This window comes from Odocoileus virginianus, chromosome 15 (assembly GCF_023699985.2).
Source record: "Odocoileus virginianus isolate 20LAN1187 ecotype Illinois chromosome 15, Ovbor_1.2, whole genome shotgun sequence".
In the NCBI taxonomy this organism is placed as follows: domain Eukaryota; kingdom Metazoa; phylum Chordata; class Mammalia; order Artiodactyla; family Cervidae; genus Odocoileus; species Odocoileus virginianus.
The window spans coordinates 50,259,874-50,275,654 of record NC_069688.1 but is presented as its reverse complement, the minus strand read 5'-3'; the positions used below and the strand labels follow the sequence as shown (position 1 = coordinate 50,275,654).

Here is a 15,781-nt window from a genome sequence, read left to right as displayed (position 1 = left end):
CCCATTTTTATTCATTTATCCATCTCTGTCCATCCTTCCCTCCCTTTCTCCTTTCTTTCCTAGCTTCTTTCCCTCCTTCCTTCATAGAGTAAATATTTATTGAGTGCATACTATATTCTATGCACTATGTTTTTAAGTAAGTTGCTTCATAAATTATAACTTTCTTATTTAAATGCTTGTCATATAAAAATGCTAACATTTCTTTCAGCTTACTCAGTTAACAGAATAAACCTGTTACATGGAAATCCAATGGAAAACTTTTTAACCCTTGATATTCGTTGATTGGTTTTCGAAATTCTTTCTTAATTTCAGGAATAACCACTTGCCTTGATTCATTTTCTGTGAATAATGGCTGCTTTTTTTGAATATCCTTTTCGGGCTCTTTTCTCTATATACTTTCTTCTTCACATGTATAGCTTTACTAGATAGTCTCGTCTAGTTTATACTTAACCTATCACCTTTTCACTGATGGTTTACAAATCTGTAAGATTTTCACATATCTGACTTCTTTGTTTCTTTTTTTATATCCTTAGGTATCTATTTGACCTAGATTGTCCATCAGCTGGCAGTGAAAACATTATAGAATATTGTGTTAGAGAGTAACAACTATTTTCAGTACCAAAAATTGCTCTATTCATTAATTTCACAGCTAAGTCCCTGATCACACCTGTCAGCTTTAGCATGTTTTTAAAGGGGTACACCTGAGCGCCAGAGAATGGAGCCATATTTGAGGTGCCAAGTTATGGATAAACATGATCTCCAGGACTCAGATTTTCCTCCATACTGTTCCCTTCATTTTGAGATTTTCACAAAGTCATTGCTTCAAACTCTTCCTTTAGAATTTGTAATAGTTTCTTGAATTGAAGGAGTATGTCATCCGTGAAATTCCTACCTTTCAAAAAAATTCTTTAAATAGTAAAACTAAATTATAAAAGAAGTGAAATTTATCAAGGCTTTACTTTTTATATTTTTACAAAATACTTTTTTCCCTTTACTTTACTCGTTATTCTTTTGTCTTTCCTTTTGTCACTAAATTCATTCTTTTACTATATTCCTGCGAACAGAAAAGGCATGGGTTGGCTTAGCACTTCATGTGGAAGTAGGAAAGGAATTAGAATTTCTCCTCTAACAAGAAGGGGTAGTTAGAGCGCTCATTCTTACTGACGTCTCTGATGTGAAATCCAGCTCATTCTTCTGTGCAGGTGGTTATTGTCGTGTTCTATGGCACTCAAGAAACCAGTTTATCAAGTTAAGTACATTGATATGCCTACTCTTAAATCAGTAATGTAAAATGAACACATACATGTGTATCTTTTGTTCCTAACAAATGCTTATTTATTAGGAGAGTTAACATAGCAAGGCTTTTATATATTAGTCAGTCTTGGTTTTCATCTAACAGCAGTAAACAATTCTTTTGTAGAAGTCTTCGGAAGATGCTAGATTTAGCTCAAATTGACTAAAATGACTACATGTATTATGTGTTGTGTTAAGGAAAATGATAAATATATTCATTAATTAGAATGTCTGTTGTAAATCTTCAAGTATTTTTATTATTGCTGTAAATATACTGTATGTATCTGAAAATGTTTTGAAAAATGAATCATGTCTTAAGCATGTCTTAAGTTTGAGACTACAGTGTTGGTAAAATACGTATTCAATTAAATAGCTTAATATAGGATAATTGACTATTCAGTTATTTAAGAAAGCTAACAGAAAATAACCAGCTAACCATAGAAAACAATACCCAATATTTATTTTTAAGTTATAATCCATATATCACTGAGTCTTAAGACCCAAGAAATATTTTATGATAATGTTTCCTTAATTATGTAGGTGTCTTTGTATAATAATAAGTGAGGTGAGGCTTGCCATTACTTAGTGGTAAATCGCTTTAGAAAATAATGTAGAATTGTAATATCTCTTGACAACCTGCAGAAACTGAGGATATATCTTGTTAGTTGACCACATGACCTAAATAAACAGAGCATTGCTATAATTTTGACATTTCTTTCAAAACTGTTAAGTAGTTAATGCTGGAAGGACAGTGTGAGGCTTTGAGGTTGTTTTAGTTTTTTAAAAGCAATAATTTTTCTGGTTTTGCATTGTTTATAATTGCAATCATAGGTTTTAAAGACTTAAAAAAACAAGTATTATATGTCTTTATGTAGTAATGAGATGTTCATGGTTAATTTATTATTAAATCAGTAATAATTTTCAGAAATAAATAGTACTTAGCACTGAATACTTCGGTTTCTAGATGTAAAGAAAAGAAAATATCTCTCAAATTTGAAGTGAATTATCTATTTTTTTCGTTATTTAATAATAATGAGGTTTTAAATATAAATTTTATTAGTTTATACATGCAATACATTTTACATTTTCTAATACAAAGCAATATTTTCTTCTAAATGTAGAAATTTGGTTACAGAGCAAATAAAGTTATAATTGCCCATTTTCATTTCCTTTTCTTCCAGGCATTTCAGCAGTTCCCTTCTGCCAGGAGAATTGATTAGGTTTTCTATTTTTTAAATGCCTTCATTACTCAAACATTCCCAATGTTTAAGTTAACATCATGTAGAGTTAAAGAAAGTCTTTTATCTCAACTGTCTTTAAATCAATTTAGTGCTAATTGGTTTGGGGAAACAGTGTCAGCAGTTTTGGCTTATTTATGTTTGTATAAAACAGTGTATCTGTTTCCAAATTGTTAACCTTTGCAATTAGCAATAGTATATTCCTGATTCCACTAATCATATTTGAAATAAAAATCTACCTGAGTCATACTGTATTGTTGGACATGGGGATAAGACTTAAGGAGTAGAGGAAGGCACTTTTGTTTTTGTTTCTAAAGATACTTGATGAAGGTTATGAAAGGAAAGCAAACTGAGAAAGTGTCTCTAATATTAACCAACTTTCTTCATTTTCCATATAGTTGTTTATAAGATTATTTACCTAGGCACAAACTATATACACTTTTTCCTGTAGGAAAATACAGCATCTTTAGAAAGGGAAAGATTGATTATCTTTGCAGAGTATCAATCCCTGCCCACCAATATTGAAGGCTGTAAATTAGGTGTATATGATCAGGTCTGTATAACTGGTCAGTGTTCGGTGATGCCAACATTGGTAATGTGATTGTCGAAATGTGCATACATGCCTTTTTGTCTTTATTTTGTTTTGCTCTAGATAGTGCTTTCTTTTGTTATCTAAATCGGTCCTTTATTTCTGCTTTGTGTTGTACAAAATCAGCAACATGTGATCCTGTGCAAGGAAATCCGTACCATGTAATTTTTATAATTTCATTTAGTTTTAAGTTACTATTATCTACTCAAGCCCCCCTTCCCAGTTGTTGACATGTATCACATAGTCTCAGATTGAATTTTATTTATTCATTTTGTCCCAAAGCTTTGTCATATTCACTTTCTTTGACATTATTTTGTACAAAGTACTTCAGTATTTGATTATCATTTTTCTGAGAATTATCACTAGTCTTTTCTCTGTTGATAATATAGACGTTTTACAAATTCACACAGAAATGGAATTTTCCACTTTCTTTTTCTTGTTCTTTAGACAATTTGTTTGACATTTTCTGAATTCTGCCAGCAATAAATAATTTTTCTGAAATAATCTTGAAGGTCTCAGAATAGTATATGGTCCTGGTCTGTCGTGGTCTGTCATATTTTAACAACTCCTCAGAACAGTATATTGCCAATGTTGTAAATAGATGAGGTGCTTTTATTTTTTTTATTGTGCATGTGTGTGTGTGTGTGTGTTTAAAAGGAATGGTTGTGCAATAATGATGTGTTACATTTTGGTGATTTTTTTCATAGTGATTAATTGTGGGAATGTTTGTCATTGCACATTAAGATCTTATCTTCTAGGTACAATGTGCTTTTTGAAATAGATTATCTGCTTGCTAAATAAATGAATGTAAAGTATTACCTTAAAAAGTTCTGTTTAAAACTTAGAAAATGGTATACCAAATTTCATCTTATGGTCTGATTCCAAAGAAGAAGACACACATATCTAAGATAGTACCAGTGTCATTTGGAATTCTTTTTTTCAATTTCATGAATTTAAATGTGGTGTTTTTTAATCCACCATAATCATCATTTAGCATTTCTTGGATAACATGAAATTTGAAAGACTATATATAGCTCTCTACCAATTTTAAAATATGTAGCCTGAAATCATTCCAAAATATTTTAAGACAAATTTGGCAAGGCCTTTATTTTGTAAGTAGCATGGAACCTTGTGTAGGTTTTAAAATAATTTGAGAATTAGTTACAGATGATTTAAAGTTGGTCATTCTTCTTGGGGGCAAAATATTTTAAGTCTTAAGACAGGCAGAGTACCACAGTACTGACCACATATTATTATGCAGTTTTCTTTGTTTCCAGTCAAATTATTGTGGACTGCTGTGTGGCTCCAATTATATTATTATTCAAGTCTCAACTTGAAAGTTTTTAAGTTTAATATTATTAGCTTCTTGATTAAGACATTTTGAATGTTCAAACCTATGAGAATCTATCTTGTAGTACCCCTTCAATATCACCATTCACAATTCAAATGCATATTTATATTTTTAATACATATATATCTAGAGCATGATCTACTAAGTTATTCACTTAATCTTTTCTTTTTCCTTCCCCCAAAAATAATAAGAGCCCAAAAGTACAATGTGATCCTAGTTTCAACTCTGTGTACACATGGCCAACACTATAAGGGAGAAAAAAAAAGGAAATAGAACAATGGTAATAGTGTATATTCCTGGGAGTAGCAAGATGGGAGGTGAATTATGACTGGTTTTGATTCTTTTTCTTTAGGTATTTTCTAAGTTATTTTCAGTGAGGTACTGGTGCTGCTTCTAAGTCGCTTCAGTCGTGTGTTACTCTGTGCGACACCATAGACGGCAGCCCACCAGGTTCCTCTGTCCCTGGGATTCTCCAGACAAGAACACTGGAGTGGGTTGCCATTTCCTTCTCCAATGCATGAAAGTGAAACATGAAAGTGAAGTCTCTCAGTTGTACCTGACTCTTAGCAACCCCATGGACTGCAGCCTACCAGGCTCCTCCATCCATGGAATTTTCCAAGCAAGAGTACTGGAGTGGGTTGCCATTGCCTTCTCCGAGTGAGGTACTAGTACCTCTCTAATTAGAAGATAAATATTTTTAATTTGTTTTAAAACAATCCAGATACTTAAAGTCTATATTATCCTGTCTCTGTTGACAAGTCTGGTTTGACTATGCTAAAGCCTTTGACTGTGTGGATCACAGCAAACTGTGGGAAGTTCTTAAAGAGATGAGAATACCAGCCCAGCTTACCTGTCCTCTAAGAAGCCTGTTTGCAGATCAAGAAGCAACAGTTAGGACATGGAACAACGGACGGGTTCAAAATTGGGAAAGGAGTACATCAAGGCTGTATACCGTCACCCTGCTTATTTAACTTACATACAGAGTACATCATGAGAAATGCCAGGTTGGATGAAGCACAAGCTGGAATCTAGATTGCCAGGAGAAATATCAGCATCCTCAGATAGTCACATGATACCACTCTAATGGCAGAAAATGAAGAGGAAGTGAAGAGCCTCTTGTTGAGAGTGAAAGAGAAGAGTGAAAAAGCTGGCTTAAAACTCAGCTTTCAAAAAACTAAGATCATGGCATCTGATCCCATAACTTCATGACAAATAGAAGGGGAAAATGTGGAAACAGTGACAGACTTTATTTTCTTGGGCCCCAGTATCACTGCGAGTGGTGACTGCAGCAATGAAATTGAAAGATGCTTACTCCTTGGAAGGAAAGCTATGACTAAAAGAAGAGACATCACTTTGCCGACAAACATCTGTATAGTCAAAGCTGTGGTTTTTTTCAGTAGTCATGTACAGATGTGAAAGTTGGAGCATAAAAAAGGCTGAGTGCCAGAGAATTGATGCTTTCGAACTGTGGTGTACTGGAGAAGACTCTTTAGAGTCCCTCTGACAGCAAGGAGATCAAATCAGTCAATCCTGAAAGAAATCAATCCTTAATATTCATTGGAAGGACTGATGATGAAATGGAAACTCTTAATACTTTGGTCACCTGATGCCACCTGACTCAATGGAAAATACCCTGATTCTTGGAAAGATTGAGAGCAGGAGCAGAAGCAGGCAACAGAGGATGAAGTAGTTAAATAGTATCACTGACTCAATGGACACGAGTTTCAGCAAACTCCAGGAGATAGTGAAGGACAGAGGAGCCTGGGAGGCTACAGTTCATGCGGTCACAGAGTCTGACATAACTTGGCAACTCAGCAACAACAACAACATACTAACAAGTGCTAGCAGTTTTTCAGAGTCATAAAGACAAGTCACATGAACGTATTTTCCATCAAATTGACATCCTAGTATTGAATGTATATAAATATTCTAATACAAGTACACTTTTAAATTCTATTTCATGAAGCATTTTACCGGTAGCCACAATTTTAAAAAAGATAAATTTTATCTCAGTAATTTATACTGATAGTTCTTTTCTTTGGTAAATTGATAAAAGAAAAAAGTTTAAAACAACAATATTTTGCTCTTAACCTTGAAATGTATGAGTACTTATTTTTTAAAATCAAATATATGTGTGTATATGTATATACACATATACACATATGTATATGCATACATATATGTGTACATATACATATATGTACACACATATATGTATATACATACATACACACACGTATATATCCTTTTATACATATGTAAGGTTATCCAACTGAAGATGTGGATATACATCCTGAGTTTTAACCTGCAGAGATTTCTGATTAAGTAGGTCTGAAGTAGAAACCAGGAATCTGTGTTTTATATCCGCATCTGCATGATTCTGATGCAGACATTCTGACAGACCATAAGAAACTTTATTTATTAATTTATTTTCATTATTCTGCAGTCAGATCATGGGCCACATTTAGTCCTTTTCTTAATTTAATACATTTTTTTTCATTTATTTTTATTAGTTGGAGGCTAATTACTTTACAGTATTGTAGTGGTTTTTGTCATACATTGACATGAATCAGCCATGGAGTTACATGTATTCCCCATCCTGATCCCCCCTCCCACCTCCCTTTCCACCCGATCCCTCTGGGTCTTCCCAGTGCACCAGGCCCGAGCACTTGTCTCATGCATCCAACCTGGGCTGGTGATCTGTTTCACCCTAGATAATATACATTTTTCAATGCTGTTCTCTTGAAACATCCCACCCTCGCCTTCTCCCACAGAGTCCAAAAGTCTGTTCTATACATCTGTGTCTCTTTTTCTGTTTTGCGTATAGGGTTATCGTTACTATCTTTCTAAATTCCATATATATGTGTTAGTATACTGTAATGGTCTTTATCTTTCTGGCTTACTTATCTCTGAATAATGGGCTCCAGTTTCATCCATCTCATTAGATTTAATACATTTTTTATGGTTTCCGAGGTACATACATCCCAGGAGTTGCACTGTGCAACCTACTAGTAGACCAGTGAGGGGATACAAAATTAAAACTTTATTTATAGTTTCATCTTATTCCTTAATTTCTATTTTTTCTTTTATAATGTAACTTAATTATTGATATAGTAGTATGTATAATAAATACAAATATTAAAAAGTAACCCTTATATAGCATCTGAACTATGTAACATGTTGGTCTGTGATACAATGTGTGTTTTTTATGATGCCATAGTAAGTGTTTTCCATTTCCAGTATTGATAGTAGACAGTATTGATAATAGACACCTTAATATCAAGTGACAGTTAACTATATTTTTGTATGTCTGTCTCCCTAACCACTTTTGTCCCTTTTATCAGGTGATGCTTTTCCTTGGACAGTCAACTTGCATCATTTCAGCATATATACCCTTTTTGGAAAACAAGTGACACTTTGCCTAGTGGAACCCATGGGTTGTACCTCTACACTAGCTGTTACATCCCCAAAATTGCTCGCTACAGGACCTGATATGAGGCATTCATTTGTTGTCTGTCTGCATGTTGACTTAGAGTCACTTGAGATAAAATGCTCAAACCCCCAGGTAGGTACATTTGATTTATGAAAGGAAATTTAAAATAGCATGATTTAAGAACAATTGTTACTCATTTTGTTGAAGGCTTTCTTTTCTGTTAAGTGTCCTAAATTATTTTTAACAAGGCCATCAAGATCAGAATGGTTAGATTAAGAATTGCTTTGAAGTTCTCTCAAGTTTTGTAATTTAAACTCTTCTGAAAATGTAATGGTGGCAACATAAATGCATTTTTTGGCTGATGGAATGAAATCAGTTGCAGATGTAAGGTTTTTAAACAGTGAAGAACTACTTTATTCTCAGACTGAAAGAGTCTATTGAAGTGATAAGTGTAATTTCTAATCAGATTCTCACTCAGAGCTTCATTTGCTCAACATGTAGTATTTTTTGAAATCACTGTTGACTGTTTAAAAACTGCATTTTGTTAATCATTTAACATTCCAGTTGGAATAGGCCAAACACATATATTCGACAGTTTTATAATTTAGTATGAATTCAGGTCTCCTGGGTTTGTATAAATTATTAATTGCATACAATTTAATACTTGTTTCTTTGACCCTAAGCAAACTCTAGTATAATTTCTACTCAGATTGTCAATTTTTAATAATATTTGTAATTATACTTTTAAAACAATAGTTTTAAAATTTTTATTGGATTTGACAGATCAATGTTGATAAATCTTTGTTTATCCCAGCATTAGTAGTTACAAGCCAGTTTTAAAAGTGTCTTTTAAAGTGGTTTCAACTATTCTTCTGTATTTTATAGAGCCTCATTACTGATACCATTCTCCTTCTTTCTCCTCTTCTCTTTGCCTCACTCCAGATACTGTATATTAAACAGTTTGGCTTAATTTTTATATATATTTGTGCATTTTGACAAGATCAGACCTACTAATATCTTGTTGATGGCCTTATTATAAAAATGCAAATAGTTACATTATGATAAAGCAGTTATATTAAACTAATAGCTTATCCACTATTGCAAAAGTCATTTCTTTTATAATCAGTAATAAATTTCTTTCAGCATTAGTAAATATACCAGTTTAATAACCATTTGCCATGTTATTATGACCCATAGTGGAATAACAGGGAATAATTATAAAATGACTTACACTCTCAAACTTTGAATGCTGCTTCTGAATGTTTTTGAAACTCATTTCCTAGCAGAAGAAAAACTGTTCTTGGTTGAGTTTTGTCCCCCATAAAATATATGTTGAATTTCTAACATCTAGTATCTCATTATGTGACCTTATCTGTTAATTGGATAGAGATAATCAAGTTAAAATGAAGTCCTTAGGGTGAGCCCTCATCCACTGTGATTGATATCCTTATAAAAAAGGGGGAAATTAGAATTAGATAAACAGAGGAAGTTGATGTGAAGATACAGAGAGAGAGTGCCTTGTGAATGCAGACAGAGATTGGACTGATCCAGCTGCAAGCCAAAGAACAGCAGAATTGCTGGCTACCATTAGAAGGAGAACGGGAGGCATGAAGGACTCTTTTGAGTCCCAGATCATGGCCCTGCTGATACCTTATGTAGGGACTCTCTATATCTCCAGAACCATGAAACTATCAATTTCTATTATTTTAAGCCACGCATTTTATGATATTTTCATATGCCAGCTCTAGCAAGCAGATTGTAGAGAGGCAGGTTCACTTTTGTTAGATCCTTTATCACAAAAGGTGTTAAATGGGGAAAAATAGATTTAGTTTAGTTCTACCATAGTAACAGAAGCCCACGTTGGCCTGTCTATCCCATTAATTATTTCTGTATACTCCAGAGGAAAAAAAAGAAAAAACTAACAATATAAATTGATGTTTCCAGTTTGTTTTTTAAATAATTGAACTGCAAAAAGGGCTTAAAAACAGCTGTTGAAATTTTCTTCATGAGGTATAAAGGAAAGGAACACTGAATGAAAAAGGTAAGAATTAATAATGGAGAAGTAAAGTATAAAACAAATAGGATTTGAGAATTGAAAATACAATATATGGGAAAAAAAATACTGTCTGAGGGTACAGGTGGTCTGCATGTGACAGAAGAATCACTGAACTTGAACATAGAGCATAGAAAGTATTGAATTTGAAAAACAAAAGAAAAAAACGATACTTTAAAAAAGATCAAAGCTTAGTGACTGTGGGACAAAACGTTCAAATATATATGTAATTGGAATTCCAGAAAGTAGGGAGAAAAAGCTGGAGCCAGAAAAATATTAATAAATAATTGTCCAAAATTTCAGAAAGAGGTAGGCTTTTACATATTCAGTAAGTTCACCTAGTCTCAAGTTTATCTTTGAGGATAAACTCGAAGGAAAACCTGTTTGGAGACATTGTGATTAAAATACTGAACCAAGAAAGATAAACTAAAAAAACCTTGAAAGCAGCTATAAGAAGATACGTTATATATACTTTAACAATGATTTGAATGACTGCAGATTTCTCATGAACAATGATAGACAGCAGAAGACATTGGAACAATATATTTAAAATGCATACAGAAAAGCACTCTCAAGCCAGTGTGTGTGTCCACAGAAACAGAAGTGCAATAAAGACACTGTAGCTGAAGGAAAACTAAGAAAATCTGTTACCAGTGGCTCTGCTTTACAAGAAATACTGAAGGAAGTTCTACATGTTGAAAGGGAATGATACTAGATGAAAACTTGAATCTTCAGAAATAAAACCACCAGAAATGATAAATAGCTGATAAATCTTTTTTCAAAGCTGCTTTAAAAAAATATGTATGACTGTTAAAGGCAAATGTATAACACTGACTGCTAGAGCTTTCAATGTTTAGAGATATAATGTACAAGAAAATGTCATCATTAAGGGAACCTCTCGTGGTTTTTAGATTTCTAAATATCTCATGAAGTGTTACAGTGTAACTTTAGGCTGTGAAAGTTTTTCTGTATATATTTTAGTTTCTTAGTGAAGTGAAAGTTGCTTAGTAGTGTCCGACTCTTTGCAACCCCATGGACTATACAGTCGACGGAATTCTCCAGGCCAGAATATTGGAGTGGGTAGCCTTTCCTTTCTGTAGGGGATCTTCCCAACTCGGGGATCAAACCCAGGTCTCCCACATTGCAGGTGGATTCTTTACCAGCTGAGCCTAAGAAAAAGTAAAAATACAAAGAGATACAGCCAAATACCAGTAGATAAATTAAAATGAAATACTAAAAAAAAATTCAAATAATCTAAAGAAATGAAGTCATGATAACAGAGTTACACAACACATGGTAGAAATAGAAAATGAAAAAATAAAATTACAGGGCTGAGCCTGGTTTAACAAGTATTACGTTAAAGGTTATGATCTTAACAATTTTAGACCAGGATTCAGCAGATTAAGACCTGCAAGCAAATTAGACTACACCCACGTTTTTAAATATTGTCCAAGATTGCCATTATAAGGTGCGTGCATACTAAGTTGCTTCAGTAGTGTCTCACTCTTTGCGACCGTTTGGCTCATAACCCACCAGGCTCCTCTGTGCATGGGATTCTCCACCCCAACAGTACTAAAGTAGGTTGCCATGTCCTCCTGCAGGGGGTCTTCTGGATCCAGGAATCGAACCCAAGTCTCTTACATCTCCTGCATTGGCAGGTGGGACCACTGCAGCCACAGAATTAAGTAACAGCAAGGGAGAACACTGTGGCTTAAGTATAGAGTGTTTGCTCTTTGACCGTTTCCAGAAAGTTTGCTGATCCTTGGTCCAGCTGCTCATAATAAAATAGTAAAAAGCAGCACTCTACTATACATTGCATAACAGAGAAACACTTGAAGTATAAAGAAACAGGTAAAATACATGCACGGGAAAACATACAAACAGCATAAGAAAGATGGATTTGTTTATTTTAATGTCAAATAAAATAGACATAAAGGAGTATTCTCAGAGATAAAGGAAATGAAAGAAAAATGGACAGAATTAAAGGAAAAACTAGGCATTTCTATTCAGTCATATTAGTAAATTATTATCCCATCTCTCTCCGTGATTGTTAAACAGTTAGATGAAAAATAAATAATTGGAGATACAGAAGATATGAAAAATACTTGTGAACCCACTTTCATCTAATTGACATTTATAGAACACTATATTCAACAACCATGGAATGCACATTATTTTCAGATATACATGGTCTCATTGTAAGAAGAGAATTAAAATCTGTATATTAACCATAGTCGAATTATATGAGATAACAATAATTAACTAGGAAAATTATAAATATCTGGGCAGTAAACAGTAACTCATAAAAGAAATATATGAGAAACCACATGCCACACTTAATTGCAAAATATTGAATTGTTTTACACTAAGATCAAGAAAAACACAGGATGCCTTCTTACATCACCTCCATGTCATACTGACCATCCTAGCCATTGCAATTAAAAAGAAATAAATAACCAAGCAAAAAAAATAAAAGACTAAAGATAAAAGAACTAAAACTCTCCCTATTTTCATATGATCAAATTAGTTATTGAAATTCCCTGAGGAACTAAGCTATTACTAGAACTAATAAACTTATTATGGTTGTAGAAGACAAGATTAATGTCTAAAAACCAATTGTATTTTTCTGTACTAGCAGCCAAAAATTGGAAAATGGAATAATGAATCAGTTCCTTTCACATTGATGCCAACAAATATACACAAATGAATTTAACATAACATGTCCTAGATCTCTACCTTGAAAACCGCAAAACATTGCTGAGAGAACTTGAACATCTAACTGGAGAGAGATACCTGTTCATAGATTAGAAGACAATATTGTTTATGGCAGCTATCCCCAAATTGATCTAGATATTGGGTATAATCAGGTTTAAAAACATTTTCTCCTTGAAAGTATCATTAAGATAGCAGAAATCCAGACATTTGGAAGTAGTATAGCAACACCTTTATCAAACTGTTCCCAGAAATTTAAGGAATCCTTTCTAATTGATAATATGAAGACAGAGCAATAAATAAAATATCAGTACACATAATGGGGAAAAGATTAGTATCACACAAGATATATGACTAGCCAATAAACGCATGAAAAGATGCTCATCATTATTCATCAGGGGAAAATAAAACAAGAAGACATAACACTATATGCCTATTAGATTGGCTAAAGTTTAAAGATGAAGCTTTGTGAACCAACTAGAACTCGTTTTGTATTAATGATGGGAATTACGTAACAGCTTTGGAAACAACTTGAAAGTTCCTGGGAAAAAAAATCCAAAAAACTTTACAACCAACCCAGTCGTTCCTCCCTAAGTATTTCTTCAGAGAAACAATAATGTATATGCATGCAGAGACTTTTCAGTTCAGTTCAGTTGCTCAGTCATGTCTGATTCTTTGCAACCCCATGAATTGTAGCATGCCAGGCCTCCCTGTCCATCACCAACTCCCGGAGTTTACTCAAACTTTGAATAAACTCAAACTCATCGAGTCGGTGATGCCATCCAACCATCTCATCCTCTGTTGTCCCCTTCTCCTCCTGCCCCCAATCCCTCCCAGCATCAGGGTCTTTTCCAATGAGTCAACTCTTCGCATGAGGAGGTCAAAGTATTGGAGTTTCAGCTTTAGCATCAGTCCTTCCAAAGAACACCCAGGACTGATCTCCTTTAGGATGAATGAGTTGGATCTCCTTGCAGTCGGAGGGACTCTCAAGAATCTTCTCCAACACCACAGTTCAAAAGCATCAATTCTTCGGCACTCAGCTTTCTTCACAGTCCAACTCTTGCATCCATACATGACCACTGGAAAAACCATAGCCTTGACTAGACAGACCTTTGTTGGCAGTGTAATGACTCTGCTTTTTAATACGTTATCTAGGTTGGTCATAACTTTTCTTCCATGGAGTAATTGTCTTTTAATTTCATGGCTACAGTCACCATCTGCAGTGATTTTGGAGCCCCCAAAAATAAAGTCTCACACTGTTTCTACTGTTTCCCCATCTATTTCCCATGAAGTGATGGGACCAGATGCCATGATCTTAGTTTTCTGAATGTTGAGCTTTAAGCCAACTTTTTCACTCTCCTCTTTCACTTTCGTCAAGAGTCTGTTAGTTCCTCTTCACTCTCTGCCATAAAGGTGGTGTCATCTGCATATCTGAGGTTGTTGATATTTCTCCCGGCAATCTTGATTTCAGCTTGTGCTTCTTCCAGCCCAGCGTTTCTCATGATGTACTCTGCATATAAGTTAAACAAGCAGGCTGACAGTATACAGCCTTGATGTATTCCTTTTCCTATTTCGAACCAGTCTGTTGTTCCATGTCCAGTTCTAACTGTTGCTTCCTGACCTGCATATTTTACATCGGTGTATTAAACAGCTTTATTTGTATAGCCCAAAACTAAACATCACCCAAATGTTCATCAGTAAGTGAATTAAACAAATTATATCCTATCCATATAATGTAATACTATTCAGCCATAAAGAAGACAAATTATTGATAAAATGTAAAATCATGGATGAATATTACAAGCATTACACTGAGTGAAGGAACGCAGACCAAAAAAAGAGTCCTTACTGTATAATTCTACTTATATATAATGTTATGATAGTAAACCACTACATTGTGACAGAAAGTAAGTTCCTTGTTGCCTGGAGGTAGGGCAGGAATAGGGAAGGAGAAGGGAGTGACAGGAAGGGTAGATTATAAAGGGATATGAAGAAACTTTTGGCAGTAATAAGTTTTTTATTCATAGTTTATATTTAGTAGCAGCTCAGTGAAAGTCCCTCAGTCATGTCTGACTCTTTGTGACCCAGTGGACTGTAGTCCATGCAATTCTCCAGGCCAGAATACTGGAGTGGGTAGCTTTTCCCTTCTCCAGAGGATCTTCCCAGCCCAGGGATCAAACCTAGGTCTCCCACACTGCAGGTAGATTCTTTACCAGCTGAGCCACAAGGGAAGCCCATTAGTAACTCAATCCCTTCATAATAGACATTCTATATATATATATATATATATATATAATCCAGAAAAATAGTAGTAATGAATGTATTTGCAGGGATGGAATGATGACACAGACATAGAGTGCACACTTGCAGACATAGCAGGGGAAACGGGGTGGGATGAACTGAGAAATTAGCATTGATATATGTACTCTTATCATATGTGAAATTGACAGCTAGTGGGAAGCTGCTGTGTAACACAGGGAGCCCAGCCTGATGCTTGGTGATGACCAGGAGAGATGGGATGGGAGGTAGGAGGGAGGCTAAAGAGGAAGCGGATATATACATATATATATATATAATTATGACTGATTATGTTGTTGTATGGCAAAAACCAATACAGCATTGTAAAGCAGTTACCCTCCCATTAAAAATTAAAAAAAAAAAATAGCTTACTGCTACTTGGAGTTACCTACCAGAGACTTTATATTTTGAGGACTTATTTTAGTATTCATTGTGGCCTTGGAAGGATTGTCCTACTGCACATAATCTCGTTACCCATAGCTATCCCATCTAAATATGAATTCTGCTCCTGTTAGTGTTTTAGCCTGGGACTCTAAAAGACCCTGATGCTGGGAAAAATGGAAGGCAAAAGGAGTAGGGGCCAGTGGAGGATGAGATGGTTAGATAGCATCACCAGCTCAATGGAAATGAATTTGAGCAAACTCTGGGAGATAATGGAGGATGGAGGAGCCTGGCGTGCTACAGTCCATGGAGTTCTAAAGAGTCAGATATGACTTAGTGACTCAACAACAGCAACTCCTGTTATTATTAATTTTTTTTCTTTTACTTTGATATATATACTCATATATATATACACACACACTTTGATATATAT

At 34.5% G+C, this 15,781-nt stretch overlaps 1 protein-coding gene across 11 annotated transcripts in view; it reads left to right on the top strand.

Annotated features, from left to right (window-relative positions):
• Positions 1–15,781, top strand: part of VPS13B (vacuolar protein sorting 13 homolog B) — a 780,541-nt gene that overhangs the window by 367,904 nt on the left and 396,856 nt on the right. For all 11 annotated transcript variants that reach the window (XM_070477337.1, XM_070477338.1, XM_020914637.2 and 8 more), the window contains one exon: positions 7,816–8,036. In XM_070477337.1, the coding sequence (XP_070333438.1) occupies positions 7,816–8,036 (221 nt within the window). The remainder of the gene's footprint in view (positions 1–7,815; positions 8,037–15,781) is intronic.